Below are 24,053 nucleotides of genomic sequence, written 5' to 3'. Positions count from 1 at the left end.
CATTAGCAGGTATAATTACGTTGCACCATGCGGTTTTATATCATCATCACTGAGGGGCTGGATGAATCTTATGGCCTGCGATTCACACATTTTTCTTGCTGCTGTAGATCTGCTCGTTCACACAAGCTCCACCCTTTGATCCCTGACAAGACGCCTCATTCCTGCAGAATTTGAGATCTCACTCTAATCCTTCCAGCCCACCTTTTGTTTCTGACCTGGATTTTCTGTAGCTGTAGACCTCAGTCAGAGATGACCTTTGTTTTAGGCATATTTCCTGTTTAGTGAATCCAACAGCGAGATTAAGCAAGAAAAGGTAGGTACAGGGTTTTGAGACTCACCTGTAGGAAGTATCACAGCAGCTTTTTTCAGATGTAAAGGTCAAAATAAAAACACTTCTGTGTGTCTTCACATACAAAGAGGAAAGAAAGCAGGCGTGAGATACTGTCTTTGAACAGTTTGTTGAAGCAGGCGTTTGTTTATTGACTTTTTCTTTTACAGTGTAACATCTAGGCCACTCCTTTGTGCCTCATCCTGAATTGAGCAACACTGGATCCTATAATAATGTACACGCACATGTTCAGCGATCGATATTTAGACTTTGTTCTGGTAACTGATAACACTCTTACACACACACACACACACACACACACACAAGTCTTTTGCTGACATGTCCTTATAAGGCACTGAACAGGAAGAAAAAGACCGCTGTTGCCCTCTGAAGCTTTACATTCTTAGTCATGAACCTCGTCTGGAGTCAGACGATCACCTCCTCACTTTGGGGCTCTATGTTTGTCTCTGATGGATAGAAAATGGTAGCAATTATTTATGCTGTTTAGAGTCTCATATAATATAAATCTATGATGATACAAATCATGTGTAAAATACAATTATGTATATAAAGTATTGGACCACCAATGATTGTCTTAGGTAAAATACAGTAAAAAGCTTCTAAGTGGACCTTTAACTGATTTTTAAATACAGTAATATTGGGGCGCCTGGATAGCTCACCTGATAGAGCGTGTGCCCCATGTACAAAGGCTCAGTCCTTGTTGCAGCGGCCGTAGGTTTGACTCTGACCTGCGGACCCTGTGTGTGTATGTATATGTGTGTGCATGCGTGCAGGGACGTGCACAGTTACGGGCTATTGTTGCAGCCCATTGGCCCTTATTGGCTCAGCTGCCCCTCTGGAGAAACAGCCTAAATAGGCCTACACTTTTTTTTTTTCTGTTGTGGCTGCATCAATACGATAAGCCCATCATTAGTAAAGTTAAATCAAATTAATTTGCCATATCATCCAATCTTGTGTTAAAGATTATGCTTTTCCGTGTTTTCTGTCATATCTACAATGTTATAATGTTGGATTTTCATGTTAAATGTATTTAACTGGCGTGTGCGTCGAGCCGGCGTGTGTGTGTGTGGTAGAGGGAGAAGTGAGAGAGTGACGGCGATTTTCTTCGGAGTGAGTAGCGACTCTAGAGTCATAGTGAGAGAAACAAAGTGTCTCCCTGTTCTTTCTGACCACGGTGGGAAATCTGTAGCAGGAAAAGTTAACCCTCTCCTTGATTTCATGTTTATGGAGAAGGAGAACCAGGAAATGAGTCGGGGGAAATGCAACGCTACCAAGTGATGTGTATTTTTCGAGAGGTGCATCAAAGAGTATAGACGTAACAAGAGGCAAAACTCAATAGAACGTTGTGCTGCAGCTTGCAATGGAACATTCTAATGCGTGCAGCTCCGCCATCTTGGACTGTTTGCAACACAACGTTTTATTGAGTTTCACCTCTTGTTGCTTCTATACTCTTTGGGTACATGTAGGGCGGGATGCAACGCAAACAAAATATCGCATATTTATCGCGAGACTTTCGGTATAATATCGCGCAACGTGATATCGCGATAACAATATTGAGTCGATATATCTTGCACCCCTAATATAAATGCATGCTAATGGCTGTAAACAATGTCGTCTTGGCTGCCAGTGTTGTTAAATTCTCCCAAATTCCAGGTCACATTACTCCTGAAACATTTTCTGTTTATGTAGTATTTTGTTTAAAAGCTTTATTTGCGATTTTTGACTGTAGAAAGTGCTGCTATATTCGATTAGTGCCCACTGCCAACTATAGTAGCTACATGGCTAACGGCAGTAAACAATGTCATCTGGGCTGCCAACTCCCAATTCCGGGTCGCTTTTATCTGCGATGTCTGACAGTAGAAAGTGCTGCTTCGTTCCATTACAATCTAAAGTTAGCATACTGCTAACTGTTAAGTAGCTACATGCTAACGCAACATAGCTGTAATCTTAGCAGTACAAAGTCCTGCTATCCGCTGCTGCTGCTGCTGTCCCGCTCTCCATTGCAGTAGCTCCAGCTTCAACTAGTGAAACACTGAACGGAGGCTCTGTACATTCCAGGAAGCATGCTGGCCAATCAGAGCAGACTGGGCTTTTTCGGGAGGAGGGATTAAAGAGACAGGCGCATTTTTGTTTTGCTTTTCCCTCCATTGCACCGAACTGAACCGTGATGTCTGAACCGAGGTATGAACCGAACCATGACTTCTGTGTTCCGTTCCACCCCTACTATATAGCAGCAGCAGGCTAACAAAGCTACGTTACGTCCGTTACATTAGTGTGCGCTCTGTAGAGAAGAGAGAGGCTCAGGGATGTAATGGCTTGAATCATGCTAGATTATACATTGTTTACAGTCAATATGTGATGTGAATTTTTTAACCAACAAGCAGATGTGACGTTAGTGAAAGCTGATAGAATTTGCCTTAGCTTATTTTGTTGTGAGATCAATGTCCTAATTGGTTAATGTAATGAACTTTGTATTTTGTTTTTATAAATGTATAGCCTAATGTTATTTCTGTGTGCTTAAGTATGCCTTTACAACAAAGACGACTGAAGAAGAGAGAGAACAAGCTTAAGGAAGCAGCTAAAAGAATTGTAACTTTGCAGAGCTGAATCAAAACTGCCAGCAGGCCAACAGCAGGTGAATCATTTGATAGTTTCAATTTGATAATGTCAAGCACCCATCCTACATTATTAATTTAATGTGAAGTAACGTTATGCAGTTTCTTCAAGTTGGGGGAGAAAACAAATATTTCAGTCAGTAATAAATGCATAGTATATTGTATCTGTTCTTTGCATAGCATTATAAATTCATTTTTTTTATGTATGGAGCTAACCACAAGAGCTCCAGTTCACAGAGCATTTGAGAACCTGGGGATCAGTTAAAATACTTTTACGAGCTGTAGTGAAACATAGGATGTAAGGACAGATAACTGGTTCACAAATGCTTTATAACATGTTGTAATTGTTCTTTATACAATATATATATACAGTATCTCACAAAAGTGTGTACACCCCTCACATTTTAGTAAATATTTCATTATATCTTTTAATGGGACAACACTGAAGAAATTACACTTTGCTACAATGTAAAGTATTAAGTGTACAGCTTATATAACAGTGTAAATGTGCTGTCCCCTCAAAATAACTCAACACACAGCCATAAATGTCTAAACCGTTGGCAACAAAAGTGAGTACACCCCTATGTTAAATTACCATAGAGGCAGGCAGATTTTTATTTTTAAAGGCCAGTTATTTCATGGATCCAGGATACTATGCATCCTTATAAAGTTCCCTTGGCCTTTGGAATTAAAATAGCCCCACATCATCACATACCCTTCACCATACCTAGAGATTGGCATGGTTTTATGTCGGTTAGCCTAATAGCTGGTTTGATTTGCATTGAGAGATGATTTTATAGAAAGTACCCCATGCCAATGATGTGGGGCTATTTTTGTATAAATATTATTTATGTTGCCAAATCATAACAAAAGTTATCTTGACCAGAATCATTGAGTGAAGCCACAGTCTGAAAAGTCAACTGGCTGCACTAGAGTGATCAGTTGTCTTAAATTCTGATTGTAATACTTCTATTCAAGATGAGGCCATACCACAAGGCTTTGAACCAGAGAGTGAGGGAGAGCATGCGGAGCATCATGCAACAACAAATCAGATACATAATGAGGGTAGTGAGTGTTAGAGAGTTACTATAAAGAGCCATGTCAGTAAAAGTGCGATAAGGAGAAAGATAGATGCTGGGGACAATAGTATTCTTAATTTAAAGGTACATTATAGAACTTATTCAGAACTATATTATAACATTTCTTTTGGAGACAGCTCCATCTTCGAAGTCTCTGCTAAACGCGGATGTTGTTGCCTTTTTTCCAGGTAAAAGCAATAGCCCCTCCAAATGTCTATGCACATCCCTGTGTGTGTGTGTGTGTGTGTGTGTGTGTGTGTTTGCAGTCGTACCATTCGTGCATGCACGCTCCTCATCGAGCATCCCAATGAGAGTGAAGAGGGCGAACACCAGGAGAGAGAACATGATCGTTAACACCTCCAGCTCAGTAAATGGAGATGCCATCTACACTCGCTGCCGCAGCTGTGAACATTTCATCTGTAAAATCACCTGGTTTCCCACAAAGGTGACATCTTTTCCCATGACACACACTCAAAATTAGGATTAAACACTTACCCAAAGTATGTTACAGGAGTGTTCAGATGTTGACCATCTGTGAAGAGCAAACTAACAGACGGTTCACAGACTGCCAGCTAAACCCAGTAAGAGATAAACTGCCAGTTGACTTTATGACTCCCTATCCTCCCACTCTCTCTCTCCTCTGAAAGAAACTGCTCCCCACGCCTGAAGGTAGGCTTCTTTACACTTGGCACTGCTACTCCATGTCATGTTAATAAAGCTTGGGTATTTGCATGGCGGCGCTCTGCTCCCGTCCCTCCCTCTTCATCCTCTCCTTTCCATCATCACATGTACCTAATGCCGACCCAAGGCCTCTGTTTCAATGGCCGAATGTCTCTGCCGCGAACCAGCTTGCACCTGTAACGTTAAGCCCACCTGAGGCAAGAGCAGCATGATGTCTGCTTTTCCACTTGGCAAAACTTTTTTCTTACATTGCTCATTTTGTAGCCAAGTTTTAAAAGTAGTTGGATATTAAAATTATATTACGAATATTAAAGTTTATCATTTAGAACACAAACACACCACACGTTAACAATAGTTATGCTAGTACTGCATTCAGGCCATGTTGGCAAAAAGTAAAGAAAGTGGGAAAAATGTTACTTAATATCAAGTCATGTTTTCATGATTCAGCAACTATTTCTCACTTAAAATGTTTTCAGAAACACTTTTCGGTTAACTATTTTCGTAAAATACGAGGTCGTATTCAGAACGAGACGCCATTAGAGTCTGTTTTGAAATTCGGGAGCAGCAAGAACCACGTGACGCGTTCGTCCAATCAGCTGCCTTGTCGTTTCCAGTAGTGTTCTAGTTTTCACCCCAGATAAATGGAAGTTAAGCCTAGATTAGTCGTTTTATCGTGTAACACAGTGCTTTAGGTAGCAAGCATCTGCATTTTAGCCCATAGATTAACGTATTTATCTCACTGATTTTAGTTAGCTAATTCGATCGCCTTACTGTCAACAAGTAACTATTTGATTTCATTTACATGTAACGGCAGAGATGTTGGCTTTACAGCTCTTTTGCTGTAGGTTGCTAAAACGTATGTAGTTCTTTTACAAGGAGGCTCACAGTAACCGTATGCCTACATTAGCTAACGCTAACATCCTAAAGGAGTTCAGGTGAAACTGACAGTTTACCGTTCAAAATTAATAAATGAATGCGCTGGCTACATCAGCTATGAGTAACCATAGCAAAAGGCAGTCAAAGTATCCTGTTACAATTTATTGTAACAAACTTAAATCTAGTTAGCCTTACTACTACAATGATTTTCATTATTTCTTGTAACCTTTTGGAGAATATGACAACTTCGGTGACTGGGAAGGAACTGAAGGAAGTGAAATTGAAAAGAAAACGCAGAAGCGGCACAAGGAGATAACACCGAGAGAATTGAATCAGATAGAAGACGAAAAAGATGAGATCAATTAAAAAAAATATATATATGAAATGGGCGGTACTTTCAGAGACTTCATTGTTCAAAAAGAAATGGACTCCAGCTTTAAAAAAATACACTGCTGATGCTCTAAATGAGATCCTGTGGGAGCTTTATGTCGCTGTCCAGTCAGCCAAGGCATGGGGGGGGGGAGTACAGCGTTTCAAGCCTAAGGAATCTGAGAGCTGGCATCAACCGTCATTAATATAATTACTGACACCAGATTCATGACCAGTAATGCTGTTTTCAAAGCAATAATTAAGCGTTACCGAAAAAGCGTCAAAGATTCCAGCATCCACCATCCCTTTATTTCTGAGTCGGATCTTTAAATGATGAGGAATTTAGCTGTACTGTCTTCCAAAACGCCCCTCGGCATGGTCAGAAAGGTCTGGTTTGACATCCAACTGTGTTTGGCTTGGCGTGGCAGTGAGGGCAACCGGGAGCTCTGCATGCAGTATTTCATCCTCCAGAGGGACGAGGATGGGGTTGAGTTTGTCAGCCTGGTTTACAATCTGCAAACTAAATACCACAAAGACCCGAATGACCCAGAGAAGGAAAACCTTAGAGGTTTTATCTTTGCCACGCCCGGGGATCCGCTATGTCCAATCAAAAGTTTTAGCTCTTAAGTGTCCAGATGTCCATCTGTTGCAAAGGCTTTCTACCACCACCCGAAGCGCACCGTGACCTCCACTTCCAACGTGTGGTACAGCTGGGAGCCGTTGGGTGTCCACTACCTCGGGGACATGTTGAAAAAGATCAGCAAAGTGGTAATTACACTTTATATCAATATAAATGTATTATTATTACTATTAGCCTACTCTTATTATAATTATTATTATCATCATCATTTTACCTTTCAGGTGGGTCTTTCGAGGGTCTACACCAATCACAGCCTCAGAAGCAACGCTGTAGGTCGGCTGTCAGACGCCGGCCTGGAGAGCCGTCAAATAATGTCACTCAGTGACAGGCCATTGATGTGAGAGAAGCCTGCGGGCTTAAGCGAGCTTAGCTTCCGTGATACTCGTTAAGTGAGCTAGTAGGCTATCAAGGCTGTTCTAGTTCACATTAAACAGAACATTTCCGTTGATGGTGAAGTGAGACAAGGTGAATATTTATGTTGACGTTTCTGTCCTCATTCTTCTCGTTTCCTTCTTGCACAGGCACTGCATCTGACACACCTGTAAACACAATGTTGCAATGTAACCAATTAACGTTATTGTCCCTACGATCATAGACTGTATGTAAAGATGTAGAGATAGGCGTTCGCCAGATCTGCTGCCTTGCGGATTTCTTTTAATGCATCAAGTGCCCATCACGGCTAGTCCCCAGCTATGATACACACTTCTTTAAAGTGGCCATATTATGCTCATTTTCAGGTTCATAATTGTAATTTTAGATTGTATCAGAATAGGTTTACATGGTTTAATTTTCAAAAAACACCATATTTTTGTTGTACTGCACATTTCTGCAGTGTCAGGTCTCTGTTTTAGCTACAGAGTGAGACCTCGCAACTTCTGTAACCTCTTTGTTGTCAGTCGCACATGCCCAGTAGCTAGGTAAGGATTACATGAGCTAGCTAGGTGTTTGTGCAACTTTGGCCTGTACAAGGCAGGATTAGCCGGGAGACTTCTTCTAAATGAGGGCACACGTCCAACTTTGTGTGGAATACCTGCAGAACAGGGACATGTAAGTAGTTCTATACAATTTATTTTGTAGATTAGGGTGAATTTGTGTGTTGTAGCAGTGTTTTAAAGTGCTCATATTATGCTTATTTTCAGGTTCATAATTGTATTAAGAGGTTGTACCAGAATTGGTTTATGTGGTTTAATTTTCATAAAACACTATATTTTTGTTTTGCTGCAGCTCCTCTTTTCACCCTGTGAGTTGAGCTCTCTGTTTTAGCTACAGAGTGAGGCATTCTATGTTACTTTGTAGGGAGTCGCACATACGCAGTACCCTCCAAATGTTTGGAGGTAAGGACTACTAGCTAGTCAGTTGCAGAGTATGAGTATAGAGAATATAGGCGAGCATTATAATGTGTGTTACAAAGTGACGCACGTTCGTGACGGAAGTAAAGGCCAGACTGATCTCATGAAATGGCGTATGTATGACACGCCAATTCGTATGCCATTATTGGCGTGTTATCAAGACGCATACTCGCTTTTTAGCGTGTTTATCAACGCCGTTTGGCCTCCATTGACTTACATTACCTTGCGATTGCGTGTGAATTTATGCCGTAGCCTAAACCCAACCGGTTGTTCTTCCGCATGTCACGTTTCCTAAACCCAGCCCCAGCTTTCTTCTCGCGATAAGACGCCAAGTGGCGTGTATGTTTACGTCCGCTGTATACAGTGTAGACATACGCGGATAGCTGAAAATGCGTACAGATAGCACGCCACTTGGCTTAAGAAAGTGGGCGTGTATGTTTACGCGAAGTCATGATGTCATGTAAGAGTAAAAAATGACATAACGTTATTTATTATTCGTTTATTTGATTCACAGCTGCTATATAGTGTTTTGACCTCGAAAACCCAACTGCATTTTACCGCAAACTTGCGACTAGTTAACTTTCTAAAGCAGGCGCAATCGCTTGTTTTCTAAGAGTCGGGTCGGTGATTGTGAATGTGTGATTGTGTAAAGGTGTTCACGAGATAGCTATCAACCTTTAGTGAACTTGTGAATTTCGCCAGCCGTCTTCTCTCCTTCTCTAGAGACAGACAGCTGTGTGCACAGTGGGCTCAATGGTGTTTTAAGCCTCCACTGTCGCCTTACAGGCAGCTAACCCTCACCTTAACACTAACATAACTTCTTTGACATAACCATTGCCGTGCTGCCTGGAAGGTGACGTTGGGGGCTAAAAACACCAAACACCGCACGGTGGGAGGAGCTGTGTGTGTGTGTGTGTGTGTGTGTGTGTGTGTGTGTGTGTGTGTGTGTGTGTGTGTGTGTGTGTGTGTGTGTGTGTGTGTGTGTGTGTGAGAGCGAGACACAAGTGACAGAGAGACGGAGGAGAGCAAGGAAAGGAAATGTAAAAGAACGTGTTTTAAATAGCATTAAAAAAAAATAAAGAAAATAACCAAACACAATGTGCGGCGGCCGGTGTTGATAGTGAGGCACACCGCCACACATTAGTCTATGTGTGTGAAACACTGCTAGTCATAGTTCCATTATCTTTATTGTTACTATAATTGCCACCGTTAATCATACCAACTGCTATAATTATTATGAATCATAATTCTCTATATCTGTATATCTATATCAGTGTCTCTGTGTCCCAACCGGCAGCGGCAGATGGCTGCCCACCAAGAGCCTGGGTCTGTCTGAGGTTTCTGCCCAAAAGGAAGTTTTTCCTCGCCACTGTTGCACCAAATGCTGGCTCTTGGGAGAATTGTTGGGTCTTTGTAAATTATAGAGTGTGGTCTAAACCTACTCTATCTGTAAAGTGTCTTGAGAAGAGTGAACTCTTGTTACGATTTGATACTATGAATAAAATTGACTTTAGCTGAAATTGAAATAAATGGCCCTGATCATATTTACTGATACAGACAAATAGAACAGTAAATAAAACATAATGTGTCTTATTTTATCAGTAATTATGATCAAACTAAAGGTCAAACAAGTGATATGATAGAGAAACTATAAAACATCATTAGATAATCTATGTACAGTATATATGTAAATCTTTACATATCTAACCCGATACCATACCGTATACAACAGAATAGAAATAGCCCAAAACTGAAAACATTCAGTCACTGAGTGACATGACATGTTATGCTACTGTACTGCAATTTATATGGAAGGAGAATAAAAACATACCATATGGTCCAGGGGTAACTGCAGGCCTCTTCCTCCCTGTCATCTTCATCTATCTCCTCCTGATCACTCACTGCCTCTGTCCCTCTCTCTGAATCTGCAGCCTCCTCTTCATCCCTCACAGTCAATTCTTCCTTTCCCTTTTCTCTTTCACTTATTTCTCCTTCTGCTCTGACCTGCCTGGTCTCTCCAGTTCACTGCCTTCTCCTTCTTCATTTCCCTCCTTCTCTTCCTCCTGTGCACTACTCAGAATGTTCTTGGCTGGCAATATCCCCACTTTTACGCTTCAGTTAATATCTCCAGCTACTCTGGCCTGCAAAAGTCAAGATGTGAAAAGCTCTGGTTATCCTTGTATTACATTCCACTGTAGGGCCCTGTAGCTAATAAGTAGCCTAACAAACATAAAATCAGAAGAGATTTATTACATGCACACAACAGTTATGTTTAGACTAGCCTTCTTAATCCCATCGTATTTGTTATTTTGACAGTAAAGGATGTCACGTGGTTTAATTTGTGCAGCCTTATTGCCGTGATATGTGAGAGGAAGTGGATTTTATAGTACTCCTTAACTAATCGCATACAAATGATCGGTCTCAGCAAGGACTGTGTAGTGTGTTGTAACATAACGCCACCGAAACGGCGACCCTCTGTAAACGTTATGAATTCAAACATACCAGTTTGTAATATTTTGTATTATGCTGTTCTTGTCTTTACTAAAAATCAAAACTAAGTAAAGGGCAGAATGCTCTTACAAATCACGAGGGAGCGATTTGACTTTTGGCTAACGTAATAAACGTGCTGTTGTTGATGCTGACTCGCCTTTAGCATACATTACATTTATTACAAATTTAACTTTAAATTAAACGTCTGTTTAAACTTCACCTGGGGAAACTGATGTCACCTTCAGAGGCTCAGGGGCAGCTCAGTTGCTCCAGTCTTTGCGGGATGCAGGGCCACCACACCGCAGCAGACTCGCTCTGTACGAGCCATCTTTGATGCAGGGACGTAGCTAAGTATTTGAGGGGTAGGGGGTTAAGATTACATCTACAATTATTATTTAATATAAATTAATTGTTTGTTTCAATAAGCTTGTGGACATAGTGGCAGTTTGTTTGTACAAGCACAGTTTTTTGAACACCAAAGTTTGCAAGGCAGCTTACCCCCCACTGTTAGGTCCTTGCCCAGGATAGAGGGGGTATGACATGCAGCAAAGGGCCGCAGGTTGGAGTTGAACCCGGGCCCGCTGCGTCGAGGAGCAAACCTCTATACGTGGGCGCCCGCTCTACCAACTGAGCTATCTTGGTGCCCGTGAGCAGTGTTTTCTGTGGAAGATGGTAAGTCCCTTTGGAGTGGACTTTGGGCTTTTTCACTTTGTAAACATAACGTGCACAAAAGATATATAACACTAAAAAGGAAAGGGAAAAAGCTAAAAAGCATAATAGGAGTACTTTAAATAAAAAAGCTAGCATGTAAGTTACTTCAACTGTGGATCTTATGTTGGGCAAAATGCCCCTCTGTTCGATCTAATTTATTTCCCCATTTCTGTTAGCGCAAATCACTGGAGCGGAATTAATAGTTTTCTGTGTAACTTCTCCCACATCCGCTGCTTTGCCTCTTTCACGGCAGAGGCTGCAGCCCTTCAGGACCCTGCAACTGCCTCCGGAGTCCTCTGAGATAACATCCCGGAAAGACTCCTTCAGTCGGATGGCTTCCCTGACCACCGGTGTCCACCACGGTGTTCGTGGGTTAACCGCCCCTTGAGGTACCTAAGACTCTAAGACCACTGCTCCCCGCCGCAGCTTCAGCATTGTTCATTTGGGTTCAATGCCCCCAGCCTCCACAGGGATGCACGGAAAGCTCTGCCGGAGGTGTGAGTTGAAAGTTTGTCGCACAGGGGCCTCCTCCAGACGTTCCCAGTTTACCCCCTCTACCCGTTTGGGCTTACCAGGTCTGTCCAGAGTCTTCCCCCACCCCCTGACCCAAATCACCACCAGATGGTGATCGGTTGACAGCTCCGCCCCTCTCTTCACCCGAGTGTCCAAAACAAGCGGCCTCAGATCAGATGATACGATTATAAAATCGATCATTGACCTTTGGTCTAGGGTCCTCTGGTACCAAGTACACTTATGAGCATCCCTATGTTCGAACATGGAGTTTGTTATAGACAATCCATGACTAGCACAGAAGTCCAGCAACGAACGACCACTCAGGTTTAGATCAGGGAGGCTGTTCCTCCCAATCACACCTCTCCATGTGTCTCCATCATTGCCCACGTGCGCGTTTAAGTCCCCCAACAGAACTATGGAGTCCCCCACTGGAGCCCCATGCAGGACTCCCTTCAAGGTCTCTAAGAAGGCCGAATATGCCAAGCTTTTGTTTGGTGCATATGCACAAACAACAGTCAGAGTTTTCCCCCCTACAACCCTCAGGCCTGGGGAGGCGACCCTCTTGGCCACAAGGGTGAACTCCAACGTAGTGGCGCTCAGCCGGGGGCTTGTGAGTATCCCCACACCCGCCTGGCGCCTGGGCAACCCCTATCCAGGAGTATGGTTCCAGAACTGAGACTGCATAGAGGTAAGCCCCACCAGATCTAATTGGTAGCACTCCACCTCCCGCACAAGTTCTGGCTCTTTTCCCCACAGAGAGACATTCCATGTCCCCAGAGCCAGCCTCTGCCGCCCGGGTCTGGTCCGTCGAGGCCCCTGACCTTCACTGCCACCCGTGTGGCAGTGCACCCGACCCCAGCGGTTCCTCCAACAGGTGGTGGGCCCATGGGATGGAGAGGGAGGTGCCACGTTGCTTCTTCAGGCTGTGCCCCAGGGCTCCGTAGCAAATTCGGCAACCAGGCGCTCACTGTTGAGCCCTCCATCTGGGCCAGGCTCCAGACGGGAGCCCCGGACTTCCTCCGGGCAGGGTAACTCTACCTCTTCCTCATTGAATCATACAGTTTTTTAACCATTCTCTGGCTGGCCCCTCAGCTGAGACCACTTTGCCATGGGAGACACTACCAGGAGCACCAGGCTCCAGACAACACAGCCCTAAGGTTCATAGGGACACACAAACCTCTCCACCACGATAAGGTGATGGTTCCTGGATGAAGTTACACATTAAGATGAAATGTCAGCCATTACATGTGAATGAGGATTAGAGAAGCAGCAGGACCGTCAGCGCTTTTTAGCCCTCAAAAATAGACAAAAGAGGCTAAAAAAGAGTCTTTCCGTTTGTGGGTTTTCTTAGTTGCGTGTGTCTATATGTGTCATTGTCATAATGGCTTTGAAAATGTTGCCTTTATTGCTTTATGGTGTTTCCAAAAATGTTGCTTGAAATGACAGAAATTGTACAAACACACACACTCCTGCTGCAAATACAGCCATGGTATGTAGTTTGTTTCTGTGGCCAGCTGCACTTTGCACATTAGCTGCCATTGTCTTTAAAAAAAAAAAAGAAATATATATATATATATTGTCATTCAGAGCCACCTGGTATCCACTGCATCCAACTGCTTGCAAATCTTAGTTTCTCTCTATATCTTTCTATCTGCCCTTCAAAACAAAAACAAGTCAATCGTACCAAATTCTCCCCACCAGATTTTCTGTGTGACTGAGTAGACCGTGTTGTAATATTTGCTCTCCCTGGGGATTATACGTCTTTACAGAGATTACCCAGCTTGCTCAAAAACTCCCCTACGAGAGAGAGAGACACACACACACACACACACACACACACACAGAGGGCAACCTCCTATTGAACTGCTTCAGTACCTTGGCAGGGCTGCACTGCACCAATGTTAAAGGGTTGTTCTTTGGTGTGTGATAATTAGTGTTTGGTACTGAACCTCAGTACTGACCAAAATGTTCCCACCAAATGTGTTTACCCTATCAAATGATCAAAATAATGCCCATCACAATTTTCCAGAGTCCAAGGGGAAGTCTTCAGATGCGTTGTTTTGTCCCATCTACAGATATTCAGTTCATAATAATGTAAAACGTAGAAAAGCAGCAAATCCTCACATTGGTGAAGCTGAAACCGGATGATGTATCTGTGTCATAACTGACTTAAATGGTTAATCAAGCACAACAATTGATGGATTGATTTTCTGCGGATTCACTAATCTATTAATTGACTAATATTGCTTTGCTCACTTTTTTCCTGCCAACTGAAATGTGTCTGTAGCACTGAGTATCGAAAACTGAAGTACTGAAAGTTGGCATCGAAGTCTCCTCAGATTGGTGAAGTAGAAGATTTAGATTGAAATTAATATTGTGCATGTTTATATTTCTCAAAATGAGGTAGTTTTCCTGGTATTGGAACTAGAACTGAAACAATAACCCATTTAATAGATTAGTCAGTCATGTGAGCATTTGCTACTTTTCTCTGTTTTATATCATAAATTGAATAGATTTGGGTTTTGAACTGTTGATAAGACACAATTAGCAAATTTAAAGACACTTTTGGCTCTGAAAACTTGTGAAAGACATTTCTATTTTCTGACGTTAGAAACTAATTTATAGAACGATTAATCAAGACTAAATCTGCAAAATAATAGGTGATGGATTTTATCCATATTGCCCACGTCATTTTTAACTGTTTTTAACAGAAGTTTTTCTTTTAATTTGTCACTTGTTTTAGGGGAAAGCTTTTGATTCTGTCTTGAAAGATTGTGTGTGTTGCTCTGTTGGACCTGTTGTATTGACGTTACTTTTTGTGAGTAGAATATTATCATAACCAACTAAACAAATTGCGAGAGCCCAAGTTGTATTGACTATAGGTATAAACTGAGTCATTCTAGTGTATACAAAGAGAGTGTAGGTGAAAAAATAAGTAGCAGGAATGTTATGTGCCGTGTTGTAAAAACATTTATGGGGTCTAGTCCAATGGTTGATTGTGATCTGATGGGTCAGTTCGTTGGCCATCATTGGAGTGATAGTAGGTCTGTTGTCATCAGAGGTGTATAAAGTACTAGAGACCCATACTTGAGTAAAAGTACAAGTGCTCTATCACAAAAGTGACTTGAGTAAAAGTACAAGTGCTCTATCACAAAAGTGACTTGAGTAGAAGTTGAAGTGCTCTTTAAGCGCCCCACTTAAGTGGAAGTACTAAAGTATTCAGCATTTTTTGTACGTAAGTATTGCAAGTAGTTTATTTTAAAATTGACTACTCAAGTACTAAAAGTAAAAGTACAAGTATTGTGTTATGTAGTTATTAAAGATAGCAGACAAATTTTGAATATCATATTTTTGGAGTTCAACTTTTTACTTGATATTAAGACAGTCACAAGCTGTACATTGCTGGATATATGAAGGAAGTTTCTGAAATAAACCCCAAAAGGTACATTAATGTCACAGCTGTTATAACTACTATTATCTGATACAACAGTGGGTTATTAATCACTTATTAACAAATACTGAAATAAAATGTGTGATGTAGCCTAGTGGAAAGTTAGCAAGCTAGCAAAACACAGATAAATTAGCAGCTTCACATGTCACTGTCAGGGTGAAAACATTCAGTACTCATTTCAGACTGAAACAACTCAGGAATAGCTTAATCTGCTGCAACAATAGCCAAATAGAAAGAGTACCAATTTACATCATCTCTGACTTCTGAACAGGCGATCGCCGTAATGAAAAGAAACACAATGCGATCTTGGGGATTTCTTACGTAACTTATTAGCGTACGTAACTAACGTAGCCGTAACTACACACACTGTAACCTACAGAGTCTCCGTAGCGTGAGGAATTCACAACAGTAACGAGTAACAATGCAGCACATAAAAAATGTATCGGAGTAAAAGTATTAAATATGTACTCAAGTAAAAGTGGTAAAAATAATACTCCAGTAGAGTACAGATACAGCTTTTTAGTACTTAAGTACAGTAGTGAAGTAGTTCTACTTCATTACTATACAGCTCTGGTTGTCATAAAGGTCGTCAGTGTTAATGAGGGCCGCAGCCAGCCAGGGCTTAATTACTCTTAAGACTCTTTATCTCAGATTGCCCAATACAGACCCCAATAGATACATATACACATGAACAGCAGTGGGCACCCAATACACACACTAATAGTATGAACCATCAGGACAAATCACACAAATAAGCCGGGCGTTTTTTTTCTTCTTTTCTTTTCTTTTTCTTCTGCATTAGTGAAGAAAAAGATAGGATCTCATGATGGTTGATTATCCTAGTCTTTATTCTGGAGCGCCTCCTCCCCTCCACGTTGGCAACTAGACGGCTGACTGTGGAGGAGTGACAGAGGGGTCAGGGGGCAAACTCAACAGGGAGCAGCCTCTAATCCCTCAGGATGTTGCCCCAATAGGGCTTCAGGGGCCAAAAGTCACTTGGTTTGTTAAATCCTAACCCAGACATGACGGCTTCTCTGGACACACAAACCCAGTGTCCATACTCTGGTTTGAATTTATTTATTTTTTGGGGCATTTTAGGCCTTTAATTCCATAGGACAGAAAGGGGAGAGAGACGGGGCAACAAAGGGTTGGAGTCGAACCCGCGGCCGCTGCGTTGAGGAGTAAAGCCTGTTTTATGGTTCTGCGGAGGCTCCACACAGAGCTTTCGCCGTTGCCTACGTAAGTGGCCTGATGTTTATACTTGTGCACTGGTATGTGCGTTGAGCCGGCGTGTGTGTGTGTGTGGGGAGTGGGTGATAGAGTGAGGGAGAAGTGAGAGAGTGACGGCGATTAGCTTAGGAGCGAGTACCGACTCTAGAGTCATAGTGAGAGAAACTCACCTGTGCTTTCTGACCACGGTGGGAACTCTTTAGCAGGAAAAGTTAACCCTCTCCTTGATTTCATGTTTATGGAGAAGGAGAACCAGGAAATGAGTCGGGGGAAATGCTACCATGCTACGGCCGAGCGACGCGTAGTTAAATTTTTTGAGAGGTGCACGTCAGGCTACGGCATAGGGTACGGCATAGACGCAGAGGGGTCTGCGGGGGTACGCCGTCGATTCGATGCAGAATAGAGGATGGATACCTGACTTGAGCCCGATGGGACCTGACGGTACCAAGGTTATAATCATTAACGAAAACGACATCCATGCCCGTAACGTTACGGGCATGGATGTATAGATACAGGGCCAGGCAGCATGACAGAGACAACAGCAGGACAGAGAACACTACAGGAGGGCTTTCACCGGCGACCCGATAGCTGCTGGTTAGTACATACGCAGGAACACAAAAGCGGGAGGAAGCGGGGGTTAATATGTGGATTGATACTGGGATGTCTAGCTACACTTACTGTGTGACTCGATTGACTTCAAAAAGTTCGCCACTTTACTCAAACCAAAGTTCAAAACACGTGTTCATGTCTGTCTTCTTTAGTCTGTTGGCTATTTAGGTTTTTTTCCTTGAACACATCACTTACACATTTTGCACATACTGTCTTGTGTAGACTGTTTACATAGGCTTTTTATGACCATATGTAGGCTTTATTTTATTTACTGGTGTTATTGTTGAATACATTGTGAATACATATTTCTAAAATTGTATGATGTTTTTGTTGAGTTATTATTACACAATACTTTTTCTGACCTTTTTGAATCCCCTGACAAATAACCCATATTACAAAAAAAGACTAAAACTAATAAAAACTAAACTAAAACTAAGCATTTTCAAAAAAATAAAAACTAAACTAAACTAGCAAACCCGCTTTAAAAACTAATTAAAACTAAACTGAATTTGAAAACAAAAAGTCAAAACGAAATAAAAATTAAAACTAATGAAAAATGCAAAACTATAATAACCTTGGACGGTATCCGACGGGCTGGGCCAGGTTCGGACAGATATTTAGAATTAGAATGATGGTTGGGTTCGGGTCGGGCTCGGTCACATCAGCGCGATAAGGCAATTGTTGTAAAATGGTGCTGCGGCTCCTTTAAGAGAGCTCTGTGTGTGTGTGTGTGTGTGTGTGTGTGTGTGTGTGTGTGTGTGTGTGTGTGTGTGTGTGTGTGTGTGTGTGTGTGTGTGTGTGTGTGTGTGTGTAAAGTGGGCAGAAGAGAGATAGAGAAAGAGGAAGCAGACGTGTAGATGCGACCGGAGCAGAGTTGGTGGAATGAGTTTAAGTTTTGTACACGGTGTGTGCGGTGTCCGAGATAAACCCCAGACTGAAAGCCAAGCCATTCATCTGCTGACCAGAAACGGGATTTTAACCCCGACGTTAACGTCGGCCCTGGAGGTAACGAGTCTCCCCTGGTTTTCTGACCACGGTCAGAAACGAAGCAATCAGGAAAGGTTAACACATTGAACATTTTAAATTAAACGGCTTATTAACGTGCGCTTGTTGCCCCGTGTGCGCTGATGCACTCATCTGTTGACATTTCCGAATGCCTTCCTACAGTTGCTTAATAAAAGCGGGCTTTCCACACAAACAAACGTACATAAATATGTTAATGCCCATCGGGCTCGGGTCGGGTTCGGTCACTTCTCTGTCGGACGCGAGCCGGGCTCAGACAGAAAAGTGCGGCCTGATCCGCACTCTAATGCAGAAGCATAAAACAGCCTTAACCCTCTGTGCGCCTGCTCTACCAACTGAGCTAACCCGGCCACCTCTGGTTTGATTTTTAAATACAGTCTGGGTCTTCGTGGTTTTCTGGCCATACACATCAGTAGATACAAAGGACGTAGAGAAAAGCATCCAGTCTCTTCCTAAATTGTGCTTTTTCTAGTTTTTTACTTTGGCTCAACCTGCCAGGTTTCTTTTAAGTGGAATTTAATGAAGCATCAATGTGATATTTTATGAAAACTGCAGATGGGGCTAAAGAGCAAAGAGAGTGCTATTCTCTGCTAAGGCAGTAGGATTTGTACATATCTCAGAGGAAGCATTGCCTAAGCATAGCAGTATAATTCAGGGAAATAACTTTCCAAAACCATGTTCTCTGTGTTGTTTGTAACAAATTTTGTAATTGATTGTGAAACTACTGATTATTTCCATCTTAAAATACACATCCACATACTAAAATTAATTTATTGGTCAGCACAAACGCCATGGTTTTGCATTATGTAGATGAAAAAAAGTATTTTCAAAGCAATACTGTTACACACAGCTTGAGGTGCAGTAGCATGTTACTTCCAGCAGAGGGCCTTACACTCTCGTTATTGTAACTGTTCATTCAGTCAGCTGTTGGTTTATAGTGACTCATGCTCTACAGTGTACCTACAGTGCTCTTTGTTGTGCTGGGTTGTATCAGTCTACTGTATTAAAACTCAAAATGAGTTTCTGTTCACAACAAGAATAATAATAGTTCTTCCTGGTCTGGACGGAGCTTTATGGCACATTTTGTTGCAGAATCCTCGATTCTTGGTTACTTTTAGTCTGAAACGGTGCAGAATCAGATGCTGGGTTTAGGAATCACAAAGTTAAGAAATGCACTATAGAATCATAATATTAGTGACCAGTGCAATTGGAGGCATGAATAAAACAGTCAGTGTTGAAATCAAAAGTTTACTTCAGTGATTATTTTTCATTTGCATAACTTTAACTACATTTTACTGTTAACCATAAAGTTATCACAGTATGAATATATGCACAAATATTCTCATGAACACATCCAATGAAAGAACTGCAGTAAAAGGTCAGGAGCTTCAGTGAAATTGTAAAGAGGCATTCATTAATACATTAGCAGGTATAATTACGTTGCACCATGCTGTTTTATATCATCATCACTGAGGGGCTGGATGAATCTTATGGCCTGCGATTCACACATTTTTCTTGCTGCTGTAGATCTGCTCGTTCACACAAGCTCCACCCTTTGATCTCTGACAAGACGCCTCATTCCTGCAGAATTTGAGATCTCACTCTAATCCTTCCAGCCCACCTTTTGTTTCTGACCTGGATTTTCTGTAGCTGTAGACCTCAGTCAGAGATGACCTTTGTTTTAGGCATATTTCCTGTTTAGTAAATCCAACAGCGATATCAAACAAGAAAAGGTAGGTACAGGGTTTTGAGAGGAAGTATCACAGCAGCTTTTTTCAGATGTAAAGGTCAAAATAAAAACACTTCTGTGTGTCTTCACATACAAAGAGGAAAGAAAGCAGGCGTGAGATACTGTCTTTGAACAGTTTGTTGAAGCAGGCGTTTGTTTATTGACTTTTTCTTTTACAGTGTAACATCTAGGCCACTCCTTTGTGCCTCATCCTGAATTGAGCAACACTGGATCCTATAATAATGTACACGCACATGTTCAGCGGTCGATATTTAGACTTTGTTCTGGTAACTGATAACACTCTTACACACACACACACACACACACACACACAAGTCTTTTGCTGACATGTCCTTATAAGGCACTGAACAGGAAGAAAAAGACCGCTGTTGCCCTCTGAAGCTTTACATTCTTAGTCATGAACCTCGTCTGGAGTCAGACGATCACCTCCTCACTTTGGGGCTCTATGTTTGTCTCTGATGGATAGAAAATGGTAGCAATTATTTATGCTGTTTAGAGTCTCATATAATATAAATCTATGATGATACAAATCATGTGTAAAATACAATTATGTATATAAAGTATTGGACCACCAATGATTGTCTTAGGTAAAATACAGTAAAAAGCTTCTAAGTGGACCTTTAACTGATTTTTAAATACAGTATATTTGTTATTCTATACGTGACTTATTTTATACCTCATAAATTGTATGTGGTCTGTTCATGGCTGTCATGAATAAACCTCCATGCTTCAGATACGTTTTTATTTAATCACACTACAATCTTTGAGGTTGTAGTTTGTAGTGCTGTAACTATATTGAGAGATATTGTAGGATGTGTTTATTGTTTTGCGCAAAAATATTTTCAGTATATACTATTCCTCCATTGCCAGTGTGATAGGTACTGTATACCTTGTTAATCAGAATCAGAATCAGAAATACTTTACAAACAAAATTATTTTTGTTACCACTCCAGGTATACAAACAACATATACAAACAACATATATTATCCAGACTTTTAACATATATAATAAAAACAAATATACAGTAATAATATATAAAATATGAAATGTACAATGTTAATGTGCAACTATGTGTTAAAACTAATGCAGTGTAATACAACTGCCCTGCCGACTGCAGAATTACATTGTATCGTACTCAATTTTCTCCACCACATTTATATTAATGAGGTTAGACATACATACTTCAGCCTTCAAAATAATCATTAAATTGAATCAACACCTCTCTAAAACAATTTCCACCAAAACGGAACATTATAACCTTCATGAGGGGAGGATATATTGCAGCACTGTTGTATAAACTGCATGTACAGTCAGAGGTGTTTCTGTTGTTTTCCATCCATATTACAAACATGTATGAAAGTGGCAGTCATCACAGCATACTATGTCCCTTGATAACATAAATGCAAAGTGCACTGTGACATTTGTGTGTGTGTGTGTGTGTGTGTGTGTGTTTGCAGTCGTACCATTCGTGCATGCACGCTCCTCATCGAGCATCCCAATGAGAGTGAAGAGGGCGAACACCAGGAGAGAGAACATGATCGTCAACACCTCCAGCTCAGTAAATGGAGATGCCATCTACACTCGCTGCCGCAGCTGTGAACATTTCATCTGTAAAACCTGTTTTCCCACAAAGGTGACATCTCTTCCCATGACACACTGAATCAAAATTAGGATCAAACACTTACCCAGTGTATGTTTCTGGAGCATTCAGATGTTGACCATAACACAGCAGCTTCATGACACATGACAAACACACACCCCCTCTGTCTTTTCACAGACTTGCAAGAGCTGTGAAGAGCAAACTAACACATCCCCTTTCAAGTTCAAGTGAGATCATATTTACCCTAATTATTAATGGGCCTTGCGCCTGTATGTGTGTGTGTTTAAGTAGAAGCTCCCCTTGTATAAATTTATCAATTTTAAGATTCATGATGTTGCTCTCAGGTGGAGTATTTGCTTTACTTGGTAAAAGTGGGAAACACATTCTGACTTTCTGAAAGCAAAACTTGAAAGATAAAGCTCAAGCGGCTTTATGTTTTCTTTGCAGGGTGTGATGCGGTTTCTGTTGCAGTGGAACAAATCAATATGAGCTCTGAAACCCCCTACTCATCTTCTCATGTGCGGTCCACAAGCGTGATGACCACAAAGCAAGTGGGTTCTGACTTCCCTGTTTCCAATTCCATTAAATGCTTACTCTATATGTATTTCCTGTGTGTGTGAAGCATGTGGGTTTGCATATCTTATCTGGGACACATATATACATGAGAAATTCTCTCATTTGTGCTTGTTGAAAACATGGCTGCTGCTGCTTTTTTATGATACAATACAGTTTGACTTTATTGTCCACTGGTAGAGATTCTTCAACTGTTGGCTTGAGCTTTCAAATCAAACAAATATGTCGATTGACGCCATTTTTGTGGCAAATGTTCTTTCTACATTGTTCTTGCTCTTGTACAAGAAGATGACCTTTCCCTTCATAATCCCGCCTACAAAACTCTTATTGGCTCAGCTGCTTTTCCAACCCGGTAAACTGCCGTTAATGCACCTATTAACACACAAAAAATATTGGAGCCATGGATGAAATGTATTTGTAAAGCCAATTTCATTCTAACAGTATAGAATAATAATACTAATAATAAAAAGTGAAGGGAAGAAAACTACACAATCTGGTTTAAAATTCCAGTTGCAGCGGGAATAAATTTGATTTGTAATTTATTCAAATCATCTTGATTATTCATCTTGGAAGCCCCTTGAATATTTTAACTTAAAAAAAAAAAGCCATTGCCCTGTGCACATCTAAGGAGAAATGTACCACTTGAGTTTGTTTGCCTCTTCATCTCACTTTCGTTATCACCTCAAGTCACCCATTTTCCAGTTATATCAATCATAATCCTCATGACCTAAGACTATTTCAAATAGGATTACACGCTCACCACCAGAAACACACACGCCTACACACACATTCTGTGAAGACACTGATATGGTTGTATAGGGTTTTCACCTCATGGCCGGTCAGACGACTAATGTGCCTTTATTCCTTTAACCTGACAGAAGAAATAAGGTGGCTAAACATCTATCAACACATTGTTTCTCAGCAGGGAGTCTCTGAACAATCAGGCTATTGGCTGTGTGTGTGTATGTGTGTGTGTGTGTGTGTGTGTGTGTGGCTGCTACTCATGTGCACAACTTGCATAAGCTTATTAGCAGCACCACTGGTCAGAGGAGGAGATTGAGGTTAGTCTAAGCCCTAATCCTTGTGGACCGAATGCTTATTACCCAGCAAGCACGACAAAATCCTGGCTCCACCCCTCCGAGACACACACACGCACGCACATCACTACAACACACGTTTGCCTTGTCTTCTTGTGTACTGCTCGGCTCCATCTCAACTCTTCCTCTTTACGTCTCTCTCAGCACGAGGGAACAGGAGGAGGAGGAGGAGGAGGAGTAAGTGGTGCGCACTGTTGAGTAGTTTCCCAGTCGTCATGACGACTTCACACCCAACCATTTCCAGAGCTGTCTTCCTGTTGCCACGGTGACCTGATCCCATCTCCGTTTCTCTTGGTGATCTGGATTGGGCTGATTAAGGAAAGCGATCCCGGAGAGCTGTCCCTTTTCCCTAAAAGCGGCTCGTGGATGGAACAGCGGATCACTCGCAGGGACGCGGATCGGAGGACAGGAAGGCGCGGCGTGCTGGGAAAGCTGTGGGAGTAATACCAGAGTGTTGCCTAGAAACAGCAGCATGCCAATACAACAGATAAGTGTGGTTCCGGCCAGGGAGACAGCCAGCAATGGCAAGAGTGCTGCTCGCTCCAAAGACAAGACCGAGGTGAGTTACTGACCTCTTAACTCTGTTTTTGTGCTTCTGAGGTGCCAGAAAAAGCTCTGTAGGTTTATGTTTTTTCCAGTTAAAGCTTAACATTTCAGCTTTGTGTTGTCAGAAGGTAGAAATCATTTGATTAGTCCTTAAGAGATGATCTAAATGACTGTAGAATAGGTTGCATATGTGCGTGCTAGGGTGCAAGCGTGCGTGTGTGTGTGTGTGCGTGCGTGCGTGTGTGTGTGTGTGGGTTTGTGTGTGAATGTGCATGTGTCAGCCTCCATTATCAGCTGACAGTCTTTTCAACTCACTCAGTCGCTCGCATACAGTACATGTACAGTATGCACTCAGCAGCCTTTTATCACTGTTCCCCCACTTGAGAGCCTGACATCACATCATAGAACATCCCATCACCTCATGTTACATCACATGAAAATAATCCATCCAGCCATCTTCATCTGCTTATCCGGGGTCGGGTCGCGGGGGATAGCAACTCC

General features: G+C 41.8%; 1 protein-coding gene and 2 long non-coding RNA genes across 4 annotated transcripts in view; 1 reads left to right on the top strand and 2 right to left on the bottom strand.

Moving 5' to 3' along the window:
* Positions 1-344: 344 nt before the first annotated feature.
* Positions 345-4,732, bottom strand: LOC144525934 (uncharacterized). Its single transcript, XR_013502715.1, has 3 exons — positions 4,539-4,732; positions 4,316-4,445; positions 345-795 (listed from the first exon to the last, which is right to left on the bottom strand). It is a non-coding gene; the product is annotated as an uncharacterized LOC144525934 (long non-coding RNA).
* Positions 4,401-24,053, top strand: part of marchf1 (membrane-associated ring finger (C3HC4) 1) — a 43,187-nt gene continuing 23,534 nt past the window's right edge. For both annotated transcript variants that reach the window (XM_078262981.1, XM_078262974.1), the window contains exons 1-3: positions 4,401-4,488; positions 21,784-21,887; positions 23,151-23,565. In XM_078262981.1, coding sequence (XP_078119107.1) covers positions 23,479-23,565 — 87 coding nt within the window. In that variant the 5' untranslated portion in view covers positions 4,401-4,488; positions 21,784-21,887; positions 23,151-23,478. The remainder of the gene's footprint in view (positions 4,489-21,783; positions 21,888-23,150; positions 23,566-24,053) is intronic.
* LOC144530311 (uncharacterized) lies at positions 19,220-21,526 on the bottom strand. The gene is made up of 3 exons (XR_013503095.1): positions 21,422-21,526; positions 21,200-21,329; positions 19,220-20,190 (listed from the first exon to the last, which is right to left on the bottom strand). It is a non-coding gene; the product is annotated as an uncharacterized LOC144530311 (long non-coding RNA).

The sequence above is a fragment of the Sander vitreus genome, chromosome 2, assembly GCF_031162955.1.
Source record: "Sander vitreus isolate 19-12246 chromosome 2, sanVit1, whole genome shotgun sequence".
Classification (NCBI taxonomy): Eukaryota; Metazoa; Chordata; class Actinopteri; order Perciformes; family Percidae; genus Sander; species Sander vitreus.
Note: the sequence above shows the minus strand (reverse complement) of the source record. Positions and strands in the feature narration are given on the sequence as shown.